Raw genomic sequence first — 23,179 nt, forward strand, 5'->3', positions numbered from 1 at the left:
TGAATTATTAGATGTTGTACGTATGTTATAGAAACCTAAATCTGGAATATCTAATTTTTAATTAAGACTTCATCGCCTGATTCTTCCAATGAAAATTCCCCGGCAACTCCCCCAGATGAACAAGGTCAAGGTGATGCCCCACCACAGCTTGAAGATGAGGAACCTGCATTTCCACATACTGACCTGGCAAAGTTAGATGACATGATTAATAGGTGAGTTGATTTGTTTTGTTTTCTTAATGTGTGTAATACGCAGGAAAACCAACAGTTTCTCACCATAGTGATGAGTAGTAATAAAAGAGAAAGAGTGGACAGAAATACCACCGTAGCCACACTATCTCCTTAGTAGCCTTAACATCTTAGTGCTTACCTAGTACTTTGTAACTTACCCCATGGTTTTTAATCAGGGAGTTAACAGTGTCAATAAGGTTTTCAGATTAACAATGATGACCCAAGCTGGGGTGTTTCTGAAGTAGAACCATATATGTGATTTCCCTTTCTCAGAGTTGAAGATTTTTTTTTCTTTTTTGGTATGCTGGTTGCTATGATTGCTGAATGATTTTCATAATTATTGTATGGTCCTGAGGTAAGCCCGGTCATTAGAACATCGAGTTCCTCAGAGCCTGCCCCTTGTGAACCCTTGACTAGTCTGAGACAGTTAACCATCTCAGCTATTTGTTTCTCTTGATCATCACCTCGGGGGCAAGTTCAGAGTATAATTTTTTATACTTGTAGTTGAAGACTCCAAGAGAGTGAAAGTTTAAGCTTTTGTGCAGGGGAAGAAAAAGATTTAAAGATGATAAGGTAAAGAATGTGTTGGGGAATCCCCCACATGGCTGTGGTCTTCACCAGGCTGTGGGCTCAGTGAGTGAGTGCTAGGGAGGTGTGGCACACACCCCCCATAAAGGGAAAGTAAGGAAAATACACATATAAGTATATTTGCCTCACTAAATTTTCTTGTTGTGTTTCTCTTCCTAAAAATCAGTTAACACTGTTAACCTATATAATAGAAGGGAAATAAAAACTCCTTGCATTTTTTTCCATTAAATTCTGATTACATAAGTAATAAAAGTGTGCACTACTAAACATGGAAATACTATGTTGATAAAGTTCTACAATATCCTTCTGTACATACATCCCAACAAAAAATTACTAACAATAACAAGTATGCTCTTCAGATGACATTTACTATCATTTGTATTGATTTTTCTGCAGATGTGAGATTTTTACTATATCATTTTATAACTTGCTTTCCTCATTTCATTTATCTTGAAGATTTTCCTATTATTTTTTAATTCATTGTTTTTAATAGTACATTTGAAAGAACACATTAGCTGTGATTCCAGTAGATGCCTATAATAATGGTATACAGTGAATTGTAGTCAAAAACCCAGAAATCATGTAAAGTTATTTTAATGTTCCTGACTATTCTTTCTCTGTAACAGAGACATAGCAAAAGGTTTTACTGGTGCTTTTTTGCTTTCTGTCTGGTGATTGGTGGTTGTTAGTAAAGGGTACATCTTAATGCACACTTCAGGACACAGTTGTCTATTAGCAAATAAATTCTCAGGAAGAGAAATACAAATGCTGTTTTAATGTAAATAAAAACAATGACAAAGGTAGTATGCATTTGTTTTTAATAGATTATATAGTCATGCAGCACTTTTTCTCAAAACCAGGGTTTTGGGAGCAGTGAGGAGGGTGAGGAGGAAAGGATAAGGAAGAATGGCCTTGGGGATGGTTGGGCTGCCACTGGGGCCAGAGAAAGCACCACCTGGGTGCACGCTGCATCCTTGTTGGAGGGAGAAGGGTACCCGTGGAGGTAGCTCACTTAACCTTTGGGAAAAATTGACAGATTATGAATTGAGGCAGAAATCCATTTTCTACCTGAATTTTTCTCCTTTTGAGGAAGTTGAAGATAGCTAAGAGGTTCATCAGAGCAAATCCTGAAAGATCACTTTCCTATGAACTTGAACAATAGGTATCCGTTTAATTGATACTTGATTATTATGGTAGTTTTATGTTTTATGGCATTAAAATAATTTCCCTCTTTCCTTGTTATCTTTTGTTGGACAGTTCCTTAAAAAAAAAAAAACTGTAGAGATGACAGATGGAGCTTAGTTTCACAAAGCAGATATTCTGCTAACCTTGTTCTAATATTTTAATGTTTTTTAATATTAATATTTAATATTTTCATGGTGAGGTAATTACAATTAGTAACTCATTTATAGTGCCTTAGAGTGCAACCAGTAAATATCTTTTTATATTATTGAAACTCTTAGGCCTCGATGGGTGGTTCCAGTTTTGCCGAAAGGGGAATTAGAAGTGCTTTTAGAAGCTGCTATTGATCTTAGTAAAAAAGGTAAGTTCAGATGTTCTTCTGCTTTTCATAATGTACGCTACTAATACACTTTCACTTCATCCCTGAAAACTTTGTTTCTCTCTTACACTTACTGGATATTCCTAGATTAGAACATCTAACTACGTTTTCTTGCTATGGCTTATCATACATTCCTAGAACAAGGGTTCAGATCCTTTGGACAGCCTTCAGGGGGTGTTTGTGAACTCGCTGAAGTCACACATAAAATTGGTGTATATTCATTTTTAAACTAAACTGTCTAGTTCATGTTGATTATTTTTTGTAATATACAGAAAAGATTGATTTTTTTTTTCTAAAAGATCAAAAGGCTTGAAAGATGAGGTCTGGTGTTTTTACCTTGTCTGGACTTGAAAGCTTGATGTTGGAATTGATCATTTTTTCTAATGACTTTGGTCTGCTTTAGGTGCAGTTGAATTCTCTTAGCAAAGGACAACTATTATAATCTCTTCGTTTTTAAGGCATTGGAAATTAAGATAAATGGCAGTAACATTTCAGTTTCTGAAATAGGGTAGCCATGGATATATTCTAACTATCATTAGGCACTGTCATAGTTGAAGTTGATTATTATAAAAATTAATCTGCTTACGTCAGTCTCACTCCATGGCAAGGGTGATATTTCCTTTATCTTAGAATAATTACCTTCCTTCATTTAAAGTATGTCTCCACACCTTTTTAATCTTGGAAAAAAAATAATCTAATAAACTATTAAAATACATTTCCAGATTACAATTATTTACCACCACTCAAATTTCTTTTGTTCTTTTACACATTTATTTATTAATTGAGCAAATTTTTGAAGACTTTTCCACTAGGCATGTTCTAGGTCCTGACTATATAATGATAGGTAAGAACACATAATGGTATTTCATTTAATATTCATTAACATTCGCTGTCACCCTTGCCCCCAGCTTTCTTTTCTGGGACCATGGTTTATTTTAGGCAAGGTTCAGGTTTTTAAATACAATACTGAGTTTAAATGTCCTTTCTTCTGTACAATCAAAATCACAGAACACTATATACAAATTGAATAACTTTTCATTTTGTCCTCAAGAGTTAAAGATTTTCAAGGGGCACCTGGGTGGTGGCTTAATTGGTTGATCATCCGACTCTTGATTTTGGCTCAGGTCATGATCTCAGGGTTGTGATATCCGGCCCCGAGTTGGGCTCCACACTGAGTGTGGAGCCTGCTTAAGACTCTCCCCCGACCCCTGTGCACACCCATGTCCTGGCTCACACTCTTTCTCTAAGACAAAAAAATGATACTTAGAAAAAAAGAGTTAAAGATTCTGTCTGTGTTTGGCCGGGCAGGGCATGTGGCTCTCTTGCCTTTCTGAAATCAGATGAAATTAAGCAAAGCTATAAAGAAGCATAGATGCTGGGACAATGAAAGACACCAACAATTCGTCTTACTCAATGAGACACTTGTATAGAATAGTGTAGGGATACTGGTGTCTAATAGGTCATTTACAACCAAAATAAGATTTTAAAAATAGTTGTGAAGCATCATTTTCTAAGTTTTACAAGTTTATTTTCAGAGAGTAAAATGCTATGAAGCATTTAGATTCCCTCTCAGTGCTACTGGTAACTATTTTGCATTTAAGATCTAGTGTCATAATTTGAAATGTTTTCGGTTCACCTCACTATTACTTGGTTTGATGTACTTTTATATACTTAGTTTTGAAATTCATTGAAGATTTTGTTTTTCAATCAGTTACCTTCTTGATACATAGGACCTTTGATAATACTTACGTATTTATCTTTTTGACCTCTTAACAATAGATAATGCTGTGATTTTTTTCCCCAAAGCTAGTCTGAATTTCTTAGCTATTAATGAATAGTTTAAATTATTTATTACTTTCTAATCATATTATTGGACATTTTGAGACAACCAGAAAAATGCTTCGTTTACATTAATTTTTCTTCCCTTTCTTAGGCCTTGATGTTAAAAGTGAAGCATGTCAGCGATTTTTCCGAGATGGGCTAACAATATCATTCACTAAAATCCTTACAGATGAGGCAGTGAGTGGCTGGAAGTTTGAAATTCATGTGAGTCTTGCATTTGACTTTAAAAAATCAGATTTTCATGGTGATGCCTGTGAGTGTTTTCATATATATTTTCGTGTGTGTGTGTATTTGGTTGTATATTTGATACATTAATTGAATTAAAGGGTGTAATATTGAGGAACTTTTAAAAAATACTTGTTGTAAATTATAATTTCTATCGAAGGAAGCATAATCTTCTAGGAGTGTGAGGTTTAGAGCTAGAGACCTTTGGTTTAATCTGTCTCTTGGATTCTCAAGTGCCTTGTGACCTTAGGCAAGTCACCACGTTTCATTAATTGTGAGATGCACCACACACCCATTTTATGTACCACTAAGGAACGAAAACACCCAGGATGGGGAATCTAGTATCTGGGACACAAAGGGTCAATATAGAGATGTGAAAGAAACCTGTATGTCTCAATCATAGCATCTTAGAGGGGCTCAGAGTCTCCTGAAAATTTAAACAACAGGCCGGTATTCAAAGAGTTTGGTAATTTGAAATCAAATTATAGTTGTGAAACAAAAAAAAATCCTTAAATGGTCTAAGGCTCGTGGTATGCCCAAGTGATTGGCGTAAGCAAACACAGGTTTTCTCTACAATACCTTCAGTTGAAGAAACTATGCATTGTTTATAAGATACAGTGAAATTTCAGAGATTTTGAAAAGTAAAAAAACATGCATCTTAGATTGATAAAATGCTGTAATTACCCCCCGAGTCTCTGTTCCCTGTTCATACTGTGAAATCTGGTCATAAGTTGTGAGGCAGATATGTTTGTGCTCTGTGAACTATTTTTCAGATATAACCGTAGCACAAAAGTCCCCCCATCTTTTAATTTAACGTGTAACTTTAAAGAAATGGAAACTTTGGAGGTGCTGTCAGACTTTTTCATTGAGGTTTAGATAGCAAATCCATTCCACATTGGATACTTAATATATTGTGTAGATTTTAGAATTGCTGCCTCTGGTGTACAAATTCCAAAGAGGAAAAACAAATAGTACTTTGCATCTTGTCTGTAGACGCAGGGCAGTGCCTGCTTCATTTTTAAGTAAGTACTATGTAAAGGGTAGTGAATGTTAATTTGGTCTTTGATACATCAGTTTGATCCCGATATTAAACAATTCAAATGATCAATATAAAAATGGAAAGATCATAATTAAAATATAGTTAAGATGGGAAGATATTTCTATTTGGAGTTGGAGTGTTTTGATTTTATAAATCACCTTTCCTTCTTATATAACAGAGGTGTATTATCAACAATACTCATCGCCTGGTGGAGCTATGTGTGGCCAAGTTGTCCCAAGACTGGTTTCCACTTCTAGAACTTCTCTCCATGGCCTTAAATCCTCATTGCAAATTCCATATCTACAATGGTACACGTCCGTGTGAATCCGTTTCCTCAAGCGTTCAGCTGCCTGAAGATGAACTCTTTGCGCGTTCTCCAGATCCTCGATCACCAAAAGTGTGTTGGTTTGTTATTTTCATAACTAATACAGTTTTGCTCTGCTACAGATCTGTAAAAGATCATAACCATCTGTTGATGTGAAGAAGAGTAGTTTCATGTTACTATTGAAAGGGATTCTGTGTTATTTTGTGTTTTGGATTCTTTTTTCCTCCCCAGCTTTACTGAAGTATAATTGACAAAATTGTTTTGGATTGTGGTGTGTGTGTTTTTTTTTTTTTTTTTTTTTTTTTAAATAAAGCTTTCTCCATGTAGTTAGTTCCCATTGTCTTCTGCTCAGCCCTTTGGGACATAGTCATAAATTGGGTTATATGAAACAGGCCATAATTTTCCTCATAACTAAGAGTAGAACAGAAGATGACTTTGACCCAAGGCCACGATCACTGTGGACATTCTACTGTTTTGACTTCAGGATCAAGTGTATCCTACAAATGTCTAATAATGTGTTATTAAAGTAAAATTACAGAAATTATAAATGAAAGCAAAACAGTAAAACTTAAAAATGTCAATGAAATATATATACGTCAGTGTGAAAGTTCTCGTATGTAAATTTTCTGTATTGGCATAAATAGGATACAAGATGAACTATCCCTGAACTGTTCCATCTTTTAATAAATATTAAATAACAATACATAGTTTTTAAATTTTAGAATTCAGGGAGACTTTTGATTTTTTTTTTTTTTAAAGATTTTATTTATTTATTTGACAGTGAGAGAGGGAACACAAGCAGGGGGAGTGGGAGAGGCAGATGGCAGACTTCCTGCTGAGCGGGGAGCCCGATGTGGGGCTCGATCCCAGGACCCTGGCAGACACTTTAACGACTGAGCCACCCAGGCACCCCAAGAGACTTTTGATTTTTTTAATTTAATTTTTTTAAGATTTTTATTTATTTGAGAGAGGTTTATTCTGTTAAAAGTGGAAATTCTCAAAATGTGTTAAACTGAGATTTTCTGATATTTCCCAAGATTCATAGTGTTGCCACTTCATGCTTATTTTTGGTTGGCAAATTAGTATCTAAACAGTGACAGTCTCCAAAATATACCTGTTATTTCTTTTTCATTTTTTCTGTGTATGTCGGTGATAATCTTGAAGAGACTCAAGAGAACAACTTGGTTTAAAATGGCTTCTGGTTGAAGATCTTTTATATCTTTCTTTGAAGCTTAGCTCTTCTTATTACTGATTACAGTGTTCCTAATTGCTTAAAGATACATTATAGGTGAAAACATATAGGAAGATTAGCTTTAGACTGATTTTTTTTTTAAATTTGTGCACATACAAATTATTTATTTATTTGACAGAGATAGAGACAGCCAGCGAGAGAGGGAACACAAGCAGGGGGAGTGGGAGAGGAAGAAGCAGGCTCATAGCAGAGGAGCCTGATGTGGGGCTCGATCTCATAACGCCAGGATCACACCCTGAGCCTAAGGCAGACACTTAACCGCTGTGCCACCCAGGCGCCCCTGAATTAGCTTTTTAAGACCAAATGAAAAGGTCGGAAAATACTGTAATGAACTTACATAGAAAAGTGGTGGTTAATTTAGTGGAGAATTTAATTGATTTAGACATAAAATCCTTTCAAAACTACCTTTAGGTTACGTATTGCCTCTCTGAAAGCCATTACCTAATACTTTATTTTCCCTTTGTCCTGGACATGTTTTTTTGTTTTTGGTCTTGAGTAGCTGTAGAAATTATTTTTGATTAAGACTTAGTAGCAATATTATATTCCCCCCCCCACCTTGGTTTTCCCTCAGTGGACTCTAAAATGTGGCTTTTTAGAAGAAACTGAGGTATAAAAGGTTGTCTTGGATACATAAATTTTTAGATAAATCTGTGTATATAACCTCTTAATTTGTTTTAAGTTTTTACACATAAGCATGCTTTTTAACTCCACAAACCATTGGCTATCCCAGTTGCATTGTACCATGAGTTATTGCTGTCCCTTAGGGAAGAGTTTGAAAGACAGCCATACTTACTGCATCGTGGTAACCTCTAAGCTGAAAATTGGGGCATTCATGTGAGCCAGCAAAAGCATCAACCAGCATGTTCTAGTTAGGAGCAACAGATACACTACGAGAGGTTAGCTTTTAATTAATAATTCAGTCTCAGGCCTTAAGATTATTGTATTTATAGGGGCGCCTGGGTGGCACAGCGGTTAAGCGTCTGCCTTCGGCTCAGGGCGTGATCCCGGCGTTGTGGGATCGAGCCCCACATCAGGCTCCTCCTCTATGAGCCTGCTTCTTCCTCTCCCACTCCCCCTGCTTGTGTTCCCTCTCTCGCTGGCTGTCTCTATCTCTGTCGAATAGATAAATAAAATCTTTAAAAAAAAAAAAAAAGATTATTGTATTTATAGGGAATTTTTAATTATTTACAACTACGATAAAAAATGAATTCAGACATTACCAAATATCTTTTTCTTATTTTTTTAAAGTTTTTTTTTTTAATCTTCCTAAATTTTTAAAAATAACTTTCAGATAATAAGATACTCTCCTACAGTGGGATCTCTGAAATAGGAAATGGCTTCTAATTCTTGTTCAACAGCTCTTTTGGTACAGCCAGCTGTGCCCTAGTGATCTAATGTGTACGTACTGCTGCTTATGCTTAATTTCTCACAGACGAGATTACTGTGAATAATATGTAATATTTTATTTCGGAGATGATTTTACATTTTTTTTTAACTGAATTTCCTATTTCTAGTTTGTTTCAATCAAGAAATTACTTCAGATGGTGCTTTTCTTCCTTAAAAGCAGGAAGTCAACCTTTTTCATTAACTGTATTACAGGGTTGGCTGGTGGATCTTCTCAACAAGTTCGGCACTTTAAATGGGTTCCAGATTTTGCATGATCGTTTTATTAATGGATCAGCATTAAATGTTCAAATAATTGCAGCCCTTATTAAGTAAGTTATGTTTTTAAATGAATCTTCACTACATTATAGGAATTACTACTTAATTCCTTGATAAAAATTTTCTTTTTTCAAAAATGATTTCCTCTTTAACTGATAACTTGGATTTTTTAAAAGTACTGTAAATCTGAGTTTAGTCCTAATTGATTGTAAGAACGTGAGTATTACAAGAGGGTTTTTTTTGTCTCTCTTCTTTCAGACCATTTGGGCAATGCTATGAGTTTCTCACTCTTCATACAGTGAAAAAGTACTTTCTTCCAGTAATAGAAATGGTTCCACAGTTTTTAGAAAACTTAACCGATGAAGAGCTGAAAAAAGAAGCAAAGAATGAAGCCAAAAATGATGCTCTTTCAATGATTATTAAATCTTTGAAGAATTTAGCTTCAAGGGTTCCAGGACAAGAAGAAACTGTAAAAAATTTAGAAATATTCAGGTTAAAAATGATACTTAGGTAAGATGTTTTCCTCTTGGAGTAAACTGTGTAAATATTTAGAATCATGTTTAACACTGAATTTCTTTTCTAGATTACTGCAAATTTCGTCTTTCAATGGAAAGATGAATGCACTGAATGAGGTTAATAAGGTGATATCTAGTGTGTCTTACTATACTCATCGGCATGGTAACCCTGAGGAGGAAGAGTGGCTCACAGCTGAACGAATGGCAGTAAGTCCTTTGGTTCTTCTTTCACGAATAAAAATCTGCCTAAGGCAAAAATTAGAATAGCTTTACTTGTAATGTTAATAATACTAATAACATTTTAAAGAAAACCTTGAAACTGGGAGGTATTGCGACTGATTTATGACTCTTAATCCTCAGAACTTCTTGTAATAACATAGTTTATTTAGTAGTGATATAGGTAGCTTCGCACTTACAGATTTTAAAATAGGAAATAAAATTACTGGAATAAGATGTAAATGAATTACTTTAAGAACTTGACTTAAGCACTTCTATTTATACTGTTCTAATGTTGAATATTTAGGAAACGTTATTTACCATAGATACCACTTTTTTTTTTAAGATGTCATTTTAGAGAGTGCACGAGTGGGGGGAGGGGCAGAGAGAGACTATCTCCGGCAGACTCCCCAATGAGTACAGAGCCTGGCGTGGGGATCAATCCCACGATCCATGAGATCATGACCTGAGCCAAGATTTAACCAGCTGAGCCACCCAGGCGCCCCTTACCATAGAGACTTCTCTGTTTTGTAGTTTTAAAATATGTAAGTATGCCACTTAAGAAATACTGGTTGAATGACGCTAGCACATAGTGTCTGATGTTACTGAGCAGACATCTGTAAAAGAACTGTCCTTGCCCTCATGGTATCCTCAGTTGAATAGGGGAGACAATGATTAGAATGTGATAAGAGGTATGTGGAAGATGCATAGACATTGGCCCTGTGTTAGAGGTCAGGTGTTGTTAAACGTCTGATTTTGTATATGTGATTTATTTGTCTACTTTGTGGGAGGCTCAGCACAGTGCTTGTCAGAGTATGGTCTGAAGTCAGCTTCTGGTCCTTGGACTGTTGCCAGTGCTAGAGGAGTGCAGAAAATGGCATCAAGTGTTCAGAAACTTTTGTAGCAATTTGACATTGTCGCATACTTCCTGTATTTTACAGACGTACCTGCAACAGATTGGAAATAAAAATGGACGTTTACCACCTGAGAAGTGTACTTCTCTACCACATTTGGGGTCTTAATACTTCCTTATTCTCATTATAATACTTCATTATTCTCATTAAATTGAATACTGTAAATTACACAGTATGGTCTATTACCTTTTTGTATCATGACTTAGAGTTTTCTTCGATTGGTATAGATATTAAATAAATCTCAGCAGCATAGCATAGTGTTACAGAAACACTGACTTGGGAAGCATGCAGCCTTAATTCCAATTCAACTTCTAACACTTTTTACTCTTCCATAATAGGATAATATATCCCTCATTAGGATTGTTTGGAAGATTGAAGTGCTACTAGATAAGCAATAATAGCATAATTATAATAAATAAAAGCAAAAAATTAAAAGGGCATGTTTTCACCAAAATCACAACCAATGTCAGGAAACCAAAGATCTTAAAATGGGTCTTGTACCCATTCTACCTAAACCATGGTGATTGCTGCGCTTAAATAATACTTTTCTGCGTAAATGCTAGAGTAGAATCTTTCTAATAATTGCAGTATTTCTGAGTCACGGGAACATTTCTGTATGTGCAAAATTAAGTTCCATAAACTTACTGTGTTTTCTTCATAGTTTTGAATTAAAGTAGCATATAAGCCTATTACATCAGTGTATTTATTTTCTATTTTTTAATTCCTACTAATGTTTCAAGTGTGAACAATATTCCATACATATTTTTTAAAAAGCTTCTGTGTTTCAATTTCTTTAAAACAAGTTTTTGAATTACATTCAGGAATGGATACAGCAGAACAATATCTTATCCATAGTACTGCGAGATAGTCTCCATCAACCACAGTATGTAGAAAAGCTAGAGAAGATTCTTCGTTTTGTCATCAAAGAAAAAGCTCTGACTTTACAAGATCTTGATAATATCTGGGCAGCACAGGTAAGAAATTTCAGATGGTGACTATTTGGTTTCTAAAAGAAAGATACTAAAAACTAAAGGAATATAGTAGTTGTGAAACAGGATGAATGCTTATATTGTTTGATTTCTATGTTTAAATGCTCGTGATTTACAGAAATCGTGTCAATCTTTTTTAAATAGCCAATAACATGTTTTTAAAGATTTATGAAAAAAAGGTTTATGTATTTATTTTAGAGAGAGCAGGGGGAAGGAGGGACAGAGGGAGAGGAAAAGAGAGTCTTAAGCAGACTCCACGCTGAGTGTGGAGCCCGACACAGGGCTCCACCTCACGACCTGAGCCGAAACCAAGAGTTGGACACTTACCCGACTATACCACCTAGGCACCCCATAATAGCTAATAATGTTTTAAGTATATTCATCATTTGCTGTATGTTTGGTACAGGTTAACAATTTGTAGGTGGTGGGTTCTGTTTAGTATTCAGTACAGATTTTTGACTGAAGTATTTTATTAACACAATATTGCATTAGTTTCTTCCTAAACTTAACTTGAAAAAAACCTTTTATCTCAGTAGAGTTAAATCACTAGATTATTTATGAAGACTTGGAATAATCCAAAGGATTTACAGCTTTTCTGAAAGATAAGAACCTTTTTTGGTTTCAGAGCTAGAAACTAGGTGATTCCTTTGATTACCTCAGTGACAAGTTTCTACTGGCATCACTTGGGAAGTATTATTGAGTTTTAGGTTACAGAGCTTCATGTTTTGAGTCTGTAGAAACCAAGAAAACATTCAGTTTTCCCTTTGAGTGCTTAAGGTTCCAGTTTTGGAACAGTACCTTTGGTGTGCTTTATTGTTCTCCTACTAACAGCGTTAAAATTGGCATGTTAAATTCAGTAAATTATAATAAAGGCTCACATGAATTCCCAAGTACACATAACTGTGTGTATCAAGGAATTAATTTGTCAAGTTTTAGAGACCAGTTCTAAAGCATTTTTAAAATGTTACGAATTTTCTTATGTTCTACACTTACATGAAGCTAGTGGGAATAGTTTAATTAATAGCTGTCAGCAGTCAGTATACACAACTTATCTGCTGTTCAAATTCTAATATGCTATGTTTTCTTTGGTTTTTCAATAGGCAGGGAAGCATGAAGCCATTGTGAAGAATGTACATGATCTACTGGCAAAGTTAGCGTGGGATTTTTCTCCTGAACAACTTGATCATCTTTTTGATTGCTTTAAGGTAATAACATAGTATAGTGCCACTTTATTTTAATAAAATTACCTTATTAGATCTTTGAGTTGCTCTTAGCCACTAAATTCTTCAGTAGAAATCATTGAACAATTTCTGTTGTGAAGGAATTGGTCATTTTTTTTTCCAATGAGAACTTAATGTTCATTTTTTATAATAATAATCCTCATAAATACGGAATCTCTTAAACTCAGGTTGTGAATTTGGATTCCTTTCCCTTAGCAGTTTGATTTTTTTTTTATTATAGGTTCAGGTGCACTGTAGGACTTCAGGGAAGAAGGATTGGTTGCAATAAAAAAAAGTGTCAATAACATGGGATTACCATTAGCTTGGTATTCTGGGGTGATGTGCACAGGCAAATGGAAATGTAATTTATAAGGTAGCCCAAAAGCCCCTATAGCAATATCTACAATTGGTATCATCATGCACTTTTTAAAGCCATATTGTATAGTGGTTTCTCTACAGTTGCTAGTATTGCGTTTGTAAAAACTTTATGATTGGTGAATTTGTGGATTAAGAACATAGACCTTATGGCAACAGCAGTGTTCACAAGGGGTGTTCTATTAACAGATTGATAAAGCTATCTTAAAATAACAGTTATACTGCCTGCTGGTGGGAACATAAGATGCTACAACCATCTTGGAAATAGATTGGTATTTCTTGAAAAGTGTAGGATTCTCATGACTCATCAGTTTGACTTCTGAATATATCCTCTAGAGAAAGTCATGCATATGTGTGCCAGGATACACATTTAACATGTAGAGTAGAATTATTTGTAATAGCAAGCAAGAAAATTGCTATGTAGGATGGATAAATTGTGGAATGTTCTTACAATGAAATGGTTCACAACAATGAGAACGAGCAAATTTGAGTAATTCAACCACATGAGCAATTCAGCCGCTAGATAATGAGCAGAAGGTTGAAGAAAGGAATCAAATCACACAAGAATTCATATACCTTGATTGCATTAACATAAACTTCAGATATAGACCCAGCTGGCTTCTGGAGTGCTGCTTACCGTGTTATTTTTGACCTGGGTGATAGTTACAAAGGTGTTTACATTATGTACTCTAGTAATGGTATATATTTATACCTTCCTTGATGTGTATTTCATAACAGAAGGGAAAAAATATGAATTACTGACTTGTACCTCAGACCAGTTAAATCTGAGTTGCTTGGTATGGAGCCTGGGAGTCTGTATTTTAAGCAACATTCTCAAGATGAATCTTAAGCACATTAAAGTTGTAATAAATAACTGGCTTATGGAAAAATTCAGTTTGAAATCTATCAAAGGCAGCTGGGGAAATAATAGAATCCATTATCATGAGTACTCTAAAGTTAATTGCCATTCAGTTTTAATCTTGAGATGACTTCTGAAATGGCACAGTGCGTGATCAAGATGGCCATGATGGAAAAAGAAGAAAGAGGTCAATTGTTATTATAGCCCCTGGACCCTCCTTTTCTCTAAGGATGGTCTAAATGTAATAATAGTCTAAGTACAGACATGATTCCATTCTTTTTTCCCTCCCTTTGGCCTAGCAGGTGTTTATTAAGCACTTGTTATTTGGTAGTAAGCATTGTTTTCTGAAATGTTGAAACTCTCCAAAAGATTCAAAGGAAGCATGAAGTCCAGGTCACTTTGCAATTCTTTATGGACTAGAGCCAAATGATTTCAGACTTGCTGATTAGTCTTTACATAGGTACTTGCCTAGTCAAGTTTTAAGTAAGTCTTTGTTCTTCAAAGCAGTTATACCGTTGTACGGTCCCATCAAGATTTTCACATCCTTGTCAGCAGTTGTCTTTGTCAGAATTCTGAATATTTGACAATCTCCTTGGTGTGAAATGTCTCATTGTGGTATTGGTTCTTAGATCCTTGATCACTAATGAGGTTGAACACCTTTTCATATGTTTCTCTTCTTTATTTTTTTGTGAAAACCCTATTGAAGTTTTTTTGCCTCATTTTTCCCTATTGGGTTGGTTTTTTTCTTGGTGGGTTGTGGGAGTTCTTGGCATTCTCAGTGATAGTCCTTACCAATTCAAATGTTGTAAAGACTTTCTCCCAGTTTTTCATTGTCTTCTTTACTCCCATTATGGTGGCTTTGGATGAATAGGTGTTCTTAGTTGATTTTTCCTTAATCGATTTCATATGTAATTATTTTAGTATATATCCCTCAGAGATGAGTACATGAAGAAGAAAATTGTATTATCATTATTGCATCTAAAAAACTAATAATTCTGTAGTACTGTCAAATAGTGTTAACCTTCCAATTGTCTCAGAGCATTCTTTATTTTTGAAGTTTGTTTGAATCAGGATTCATACTTTATAATTGATTGTATATGTCATTTAAGTCTTTCAATCTACAGTTTCCCCCTTTTTCTTTTTCATTCCCTGCAATCTGTTTGTTGAAGAAACTGGATTAATTGTTGTGTTGTTTTAGATCAGTAGTATGGAATACAGGCTTGTGGGGTTTTTTTTTTTCTCCTTTTGCTAGAATACATCATAAGTGGTCATGTGCTCTTAATTTAGGAGGCACGTAACACCTAGTTACCTTTCTTTTTAAGATCTAATTAATTGTAATATATTTCAATTTTTTTCCCTATATCCTTAGACATTTTGTATTTCTTTTGTAATTTTGAGGGGTCTAGAAGGAATTACAAGTATGCACTGAAGTTGTCTTCCGAGACATCCCTTATTTATTCAAATTGTAAACCCTCATCAGCAACTTTATACATACAGCTTTTCTCATATTATTTAGCAATATCCCTGGCCTTTACCCATTAGATGCCACCATCAGACACACCCTACCCCATGCGCGTTATATAAACTGGGCATTTGTAAAAAAAAACAAAAACCATTTTCAGAGTCCCCCCCCCCCCATCGTGGAGATTTTAAAAGAGTATTATGTCTTATAAATTGAAGTATAATAAGACCATATAATTTCTGCATAACTTAGAAATTGTTTTTAGTGGTTAAGAACAGACTTTGTTATGGACTACCTTGTTTTCATATGTGTAGTGCACAGTGCTTTCTCATCATCTTTTTAAATTTATTATGAAAATCTTTGTATATCAGGTTGTCATTGCCATCTTTTAATATAATTTTATTTTTTATTTATTTTTTTAATTTTATTTGAGAGAGCATTCGAGCGAGGTGGGGTAGGGGCAGAGGGACAAGCAGACTCCCCACTGAGATGCCCCGACCCTGTGATCATGTCCTGAGGAGAAGTCAGACACTTAACCTACTAAGCCATCTAGGCACCCCTTAATATAATTTGAAAGTCACAAATAACAGACTGAATCTAAGGCAGTGGTTTTCAACAGGCCAGTTCTGCACTCCTCACCCCCACCATCAGAGATATTTGGCAGGATATGGACATAATTTTGGTTGTCACAGCTGGGAGGAAGAGTTGCTACTAGCTTCTGGGTAGGGGCCCGGGAAGCTGCTCAGCATCCTGCCGTGCACGGGACAACCCCCACAACAAAGATTTCTCCAGCCTAAAATGTCAGTACCAAGGTTGAAAAACCCTGATGGTAGGTATTGTAACTAGAGATTTTTTTTTTTGTCCACATGTTTAATTCTGCCCTGTTTTATCTCTCAGATACCACTAGAATAATTCCGTGCTCAACTGTGTTGTTTTTCCCATGAATATAGTTAACCCATGACACTTAATTTAATCACTGATGGGTAACTGTGTTGGTTTCATGTCATTTTAATTTTTTTTTTCTAGGCCAGTTGGACAAATGCAAGTAAAAAGCAGCGTGAAAAGCTACTTGAGCTGATACGTCGCCTTGCAGAAGATGATAAAGATGGTGTGATGGCACACAAAGTGCTGAACCTACTGTGGAACCTGGCCCACAGTGATGATGTACCTGTAGACATCATGGACCTGGCTCTCAGTGCCCACATAAAAATACTAGATTATAGTTGCTCACAGGTAAGGTCTTCCCTTTGTTCACTTTTTCTGACTCTTGCCTTCATCCTCAGGATGGCTTAGAAACAGTAGTTTCACATCTTTCAATGTTATTTTTGAAATGATCTTCAAGAATTGACTCACTTTCTTCCTGTAAGTCTGCCTTCTTCATGTTAGGTCTCTGTGTCAAAATTTTATGTATCCTCTGAAAAGCATTTTAGTCTCCTTGGGAGAAAGACAGTATTAAAAAAAAAAAAAAAAACCAGGTTATAGAGTGGTAGTATTGTCAGATGCGTGGTGCTGAAATAGCAGTTTCAAAAGCTGATGAGGACTTCAGAGGTAAGAGAATTTGAATTTTCTTTGCTCACAGGGAAATTAAGAAAAATTAATAGAATTTTCTAAATAGTAAAACATTTTGAGCCTTGCCTCGAGCAAATCACACAACAACTTCCCTGCATTCTAACTTGTAGCATTACAAGAGTTAACTATTAACTCTTAGTAAAATGAAAATTGCTGATTAATTAATTTTCTATTGTTAAAACTATTTGCTACACCAATGAACTGAAATTTAGGTGAGAGCTAATAAGCTCAAATAGGTGTATGTGATTCAGATGCCATTCAGTTTTTTACTATACTTGTGACCGTTCATTAAATATTTAGTATATCAAATACTAATATGAACCTTCAGTTTAAATTATTTCATTAAACAGAGATACACACAGAGTAATCCAAACTTCTTAGGTGCAGAAACCTGCATTTCTGATTACTTTTGATTTAGAGGAAGGAATAAATAAGGTATAAGAAGTGAAATGTCACATTTGAAATAATTTTGAGTTTATGCTAACTTTTATAACTGCTTTTCTTTTATCTTTTTGTATATATGTCCGTATGTTCTTATTTTGATATTTGGTGAAACTTTTTAACTTAGTTGCCATACCATTATTTTCTTCATAAAACAAATTTTTGGTGTCCCTCACTATGCTAAAACAATCCCATGTGGAATAACAATTGGTGTTATGTAAATGGTAGAATTCTTGGAAACGTTGGATAGTACTGTTTTACCTTTTGTAGTTTTGGTAGTAAATGTGAAATAAAAACATATTTGCTGCTTTTTAACCTGTTAAACTCTTTTCTGCAATTATTACATGCTTATGATGATGATCTTATAAGAAAAGCCCTATTTTATCCTTGGAGATGGAGTTTTCCTGTGTATGACCTATCTAAAACATTGAAATTGTTTGTTTAAGGACCGTGACACACAGAAGATCCAGTGGATAGATCGCTTTATAGAAGAACTTCGTACAAATGACAAATGGGTAATTCCTGCACTGAAACAAATTAGAGAAATTTGTAGTTTGTTTGGTGAAGCCCCTCAAAATTTGAGGTAAGGCCTTTAACAGAAAATTTCAATATTTTTATTTTTATATTTTATTGAAAAGAAATAGCATTGGCACTTGGTAAAAGCAAATTTTTCAAAAGAAAGAGTGGGGAGATGCTAGGCTAAGAGAAGGGTTAATTTGGAACAAAAGATTTTTCTATCATATCCATATCCTTGATTTTATTGGTGAGAAAGTAAGCCGCAGTGAAGTGATAAATATCAGAATCAGGAATATTTTGTGTTACTCATGAAAGATGACAAGTTACGGTTTAAAAATACTTTTTTGATTGATTTTAGCTAAATTTCTGTTATAGTGGTATGTATGTATATATATGTATGTGTTCATAAATAGTGGTCTTCAAATATAATCATCTTACATGCCGAATTCTGGTTACTAGAATAATTTGTCCTGATATTTTCTTTTTATAAGAGTTGGAACAGATAATGTACGAAGTTAAAAATGTGCAGACAGAGAGCTAGGTGTAGTACTAAGAATATTTAGGATTCCTTGTGTCTAAGCAGTTACATCATCTTGTAAAGATATACTGATTGAAAGAAATGTGTTTTTCTTATGTGTAAAATTAGGTAATTGCCAAAGATCCTTTGCAGCTCTAGATTATTAAGATATGCCTAAAACAGAAAAGGCTTCAGTGGTTGAACTTTGTTTCAGTTTTTTCCAAAGGCTTGAAAAAACATGAAATTAGAAAAGCTATAGGGATAAACAGTGGAGAAAATTCAGACATATAATTTAATAGCAGTAACATTTATATGAGGGACATATTTTGATTTTTGGGCCACTGTACGTAATGCCTTTTTGCCTTTCTCGAATTAATTTGTCTGTCGTAGAAAGAGTAGTTTACATACTCTTTCAGGGTACGGTGGCTTCATCTCTACTAGAATAGTAATGGCTCTGAGAGTTTATTGGTTTCAGTGAAGGTAGCAGAACAGGTTGAAAAGGAAATTTAAAAAAAAAAAAAAAGGAACTTAGATGTCTTTCTGCTGATACCTGTGGGCAAATACGGCTATAACCAAGTGTTCCAGAATGTACCTTGAATGGCTAATAAGTAAAATTTTACAGAAAGCATTTTCTTTGATCAGATTCTTCACTATTGTAGCATAGTCATTGTGCTCGCCTTGCAAGGATTATGTTCTGTTTTATAATTCTGGAAATAATCATGTAAACTTACACAAGTGCTGTAGTACTATTGTAGTATAGGAGTAGAACTTAGTCGTCGAGGTAGATGCCCATGTTGTGAGATTGGAAAATATTAATGTATAGTTTCCATGTAATAAGAATAATGGAATAAATGTCTAATTTTCTGAGGCATTATTTCCTTTTAAATTACTTGATATTGTTATTAAAGTAAATGGCCAAGAGTATAATTCTTTCATGAGGTAAAACATCTAAAATTTAAGTAATAGCTAAGAATTTAGATTGTGTAAGCACTTTTAATTACAGCAGAGTTTAATTGCCTAATTATATTGTTAAGTTCTTCTCGTTTCAGTCAAACTCAGCGAAGTCCCCATGTATTTTATCGCCATGACTTAATCAATCAACTTCAGCACAATCATGCCCTAGTTACTTTGGTAGCAGAAAACCTTGCAACTTATATGGAAAGCATGAGGCTGTATGCTAGAGGTATGTATTGTAAGCTCACATGAAATACAGGAAATAACAGCAACTTCCCAACATTTTTTTCACCAGTTACCTCACAAATAGACAACATAAGTATTTTAAAAGATGGACGATAATGGGTCTTGTTAACTGTCTTACTTTATGAGTTTATGTTCCATTTTTTTAAGCTCAATTTTTACCCACCCTCAATTCCAAGCCAGCCATTTCACAGCTCTTCCTTTATTGCTTACATTCCCCACTCTCCTTGTTAAATTGATTTTTCTTCTCCGGGCGTTCTGCCTACCTGTATTATATAATTGGTTGTTACCTTCTTTGGAATGAACTTGACTCATTCTGAACCTTTGTTTCCTTACTTACCTTCACCTTTATTTTTTCATGAAAATTTGTGATGTCTAAGTTGTTCTTGTACATGTTATAGTTCCTTTATAATCCTAAGTCCTTATTTCGTAAGTCTTTCAGACTTGGTGAATTAAAAAATTCACAAGAAAACTATGTGAAACTATAAGAATCCACATGTTTATGTTGGTTTTCAAAGTGCGAATTTGTTTAAATGTGCTAGGGTAGAGTTTCCTGAGGTTTCAACAGCTTGTTTTTAAGTTCCTGCCATACGTGGAGCTCTGTTTCAGTACTCTTTTTTTGTCCTCTGGCAGTTGTGTTTATCTGTGGTAGAGTAAGGATGCGTTTTTAGTACATATTCCACTGTCTTACAGGCCCAACTTTGTTCCCATAGCCATAGAAAGAAAACTTTGTACTACCACTGCTAGAAAGAGAATTGAGCATAGTAGTTACCAAACATACTACTGATTTAACATTTTATACTAGATGAAACTCTGCAGAAGCTAATAGTTACAGATTTAAAATGGTATTTCTAGGGGCGCCTGGGTGGCGCAGTCGTTAAGCGTCTGCCTTCGGCTCAGGGCGTGTTCCCGGTGTTCTGGGATCGAGCCCCACATCAGGCTCCTCCGCTAGGGGCCTGCTTCTTCCTTTCCCGCTCCCCCTGCTTGTGTTCCCTCTCTCGCTGGCTGTCTCTCTCTGTCAAATTAATAAATAAAATCTTAAAAAAATAATAATAAAATAAAATGGTATTTCTAATACTCAGTATTTGAAGGGTAGATTAGACTCTTGGCATTCTTGAATAAAATCCCAAGATGCTTATAAATCATAGGATTTGCTTAACACAGGGTATATATACTCCCATCTAAAATTCAGATAAACATGGAAAAATTAAGCAGTACTTCAGATATGCCTACTAATTTGTATTAACTCCTTTGTTCTTTGATTTACCCACTCTGGGCCAGCTGAGTCCTTCTAGGCAGTACATTGTAGAGCTACATAAGCAGTCTAAGCATCAGCTGGCTGATATGCACCAGGCAGTGATCTTGTACCGTTTCAGGCCTGAGTTCCTTCTGAGCAGCATAAGGCAATCGGGGCAATATAGGCAAGTGACCGTGTAATTTATGTTCTGTACCATATGCAACCAAAATCTGAGATAAGTGCAAGAGGTTTCCATGTAATATACCCAGTCACTCAAGCATCTGGGCTCAGTTTAACATAATGCAGATTATTTGTTATGGTCTCACCTCTTCTTGCTGGTACAAAGTCCTCACAAATGCCATTGCAGGCCTTCCCCCAAAATGGAGCCATATAAATCATATGTGCTGCAATGCTGATTTTTACTTATTTCATTGTTATGTGGTGTACCAATTCTTTTCATTGCCAGAAGGTTGAGTACTATGCTGTTGGGGCAGTCAGGAAGTGATGGTGCATGTGCAGTTCAGCCTCACTAAGGTTGCCAGCTTTGTTTTAGTCAAATTCTACATGAGTCATTGCCTCATTTCAATTTTACTGTCAAAAGAAGGTTCTCAGTCTTCAGTTTTCCCTCTTCAAATTGTCTGTAGCTCCATAAAATGACAGGTATGCCTCTTGATACAACTCAGATTGTCTAGATTTGAAAATGACTAAAAACATATTAGGTGTATGACTTTGGGCAAGTTATGTATGCTAGGACAATGCCCAGCACATAGTAGTAAGCTCTTGGATTTTTGTTATTGATGTTCTCCTGAATTCATTGCCGTACCTTCTGTTTCTCCTAACTGGTAACTTTTCCTCCTTTATTACAGTACTGTTCTGATCAGTACCAAATGGTCGATCTGCAGATCCTTAAATATGGGGGGAGGGGTGGAGTACTTTTTAAAAAACTAGTAAAATTCTTCTGTTTTAATAAACTTTTTGTAGTATTAAGTCACTTCTGTTGTAACATTAACCACCGATTTCTGAATTTGGAATTCTAAAGTAAATTATAGCTTTTGTCTCTAATAGAAGTAGTCCATAGATCTCATTAGGTATGAGACATACTATTCACAGGATGACATCAAGCTTCCACAATTTTCTGATACTCTTAATTTCTGATAACTATTATATCAGTATTACGTATTTGTCCTGCCCTTTTTCATCTCCACCAACATCTTTAGTTTTGGAGTAAAACGTTTTTACAGGGGCGCCTGGATGGCACAGCGGTTAAGCGTCTGCCTTCGGCTCAGGGCGTGATCCCGGCGTTATGGGATCGAGCCCCACATCAGGCTCCTCTGCTATGAGCCTGCTTCTTCCTCTCCCACTCCCCCTGCTTGTGTTCCCTCTCTCGCTGGCTGTCTCTATCTCTGTCGAATAAATAAATAAAATCTTAAAAAAAAAAGTTTTTACAGTAGTATGGTCAGCTGATTCTATCCCGTTTTAATATTATATAGATAAAGTAATGAATTTATTAAAATTCTCTCCAGTATTTACTCCTTTGTTCTTACTAGTAGTGTCTTCAGATACTGGGGCTTACAAATCATCCATTGAAAGTTTTTTCACGCATACAACAAAGTAGAAGACCACTTTTAACTTTCATGTTTTGCCTTATTGGTAGGGTAATTGACTCGAATGCTTATTGATAGTTTTATTTACCATTTTTCCTGGTTTCTGGATAGAGTTGTAGGACTCTTCATTGTATATCATATTTTTGCATTCTGTTTTCTAAGGACTACCACTTCCAGTGACCTCTTCCCAATCTCTTACATCCAGTACTGAAAGTTTCAGGAACATTTTTCCACATAAAAGATTACATCGTGAGTGTCATTCACCAGCAGTGCTCTCTGTGTTAGGGTCAAATCCTGGTCTAGACTTTCTCAGCTCTGGCTCATTCCTGTGCATCGGTCATGAAATACGGTTAAATCTGTGTGGGCTCTTTGTGATTTAAAAAAAATTGAGTATTTATTTTATAAATAGCTTCTAGTTCTCTAGAGTAATGGTTATTTCCAAGTCCTGGTGTAAGGAAAGTACATGAGATTGTCCTCCGACATCTTATTTTAGAAAGTTAGGGCTTAAGGAGTTTTGTTAAGGGGTGCCTGGATGCCTCAGTTGGGTGAGCGTTGGACTCTGATTTCGGCTCGGGTCATGATCTCAGGGTCATGAGATCGAGGCCCATGTTGAGCTCCACACTCAGCAGTGAGTCTGCTTGCAATCTCTATTCACCCCGCCCCAATGTGTGCGCATTCTCTCTCTCAAATCCTTAATTAAAAAAAAAATGTTGGGGCGCCTGGGTGGCACAGCAATTGGGTGTCTGCCTTCGGCTCAGGGCGTGATCCCGGCGTTATGGGATCGAGCCCCACATCAGGCTCCTCCTCTATGAGCCTTTCTTCCT

General features: G+C 35.5%; 1 protein-coding gene across 3 annotated transcripts in view; it reads left to right on the forward strand.

Moving 5' to 3' along the window:
* USP9X (ubiquitin specific peptidase 9 X-linked) overlaps window positions 1-23,179 on the forward strand; it is a 163,935-nt gene that overhangs the window by 67,854 nt on the left and 72,902 nt on the right. For 2 of the 3 annotated variants that reach the window (XM_019804660.2, XM_011230644.3), the window contains exons 3-14: window positions 67-212; window positions 2,282-2,361; window positions 4,313-4,425; window positions 5,664-5,882; window positions 8,662-8,777; window positions 8,983-9,234; window positions 9,308-9,446; window positions 11,191-11,343; window positions 12,459-12,563; window positions 16,301-16,507; window positions 17,731-17,867; window positions 19,352-19,500. In XM_019804660.2, the coding sequence (XP_019660219.1) occupies window positions 67-212; window positions 2,282-2,361; window positions 4,313-4,425; window positions 5,664-5,882; window positions 8,662-8,777; window positions 8,983-9,234; window positions 9,308-9,446; window positions 11,191-11,343; window positions 12,459-12,563; window positions 16,301-16,507; window positions 17,731-17,867; window positions 19,352-19,500 (1,816 nt within the window). The remainder of the gene's footprint in view (window positions 1-66; window positions 213-2,281; window positions 2,362-4,312; window positions 4,426-5,663; window positions 5,883-8,661; window positions 8,778-8,982; window positions 9,235-9,307; window positions 9,447-11,190; window positions 11,344-12,458; window positions 12,564-16,300; window positions 16,508-17,730; window positions 17,868-19,351; window positions 19,501-23,179) is intronic. The other variant, XM_002913463.4, reaches the window with a different exon arrangement.

The sequence above is a fragment of the Ailuropoda melanoleuca genome, chromosome X, assembly GCF_002007445.2.
Source record: "Ailuropoda melanoleuca isolate Jingjing chromosome X, ASM200744v2, whole genome shotgun sequence".
In the NCBI taxonomy this organism is placed as follows: domain Eukaryota; kingdom Metazoa; phylum Chordata; class Mammalia; order Carnivora; family Ursidae; genus Ailuropoda; species Ailuropoda melanoleuca.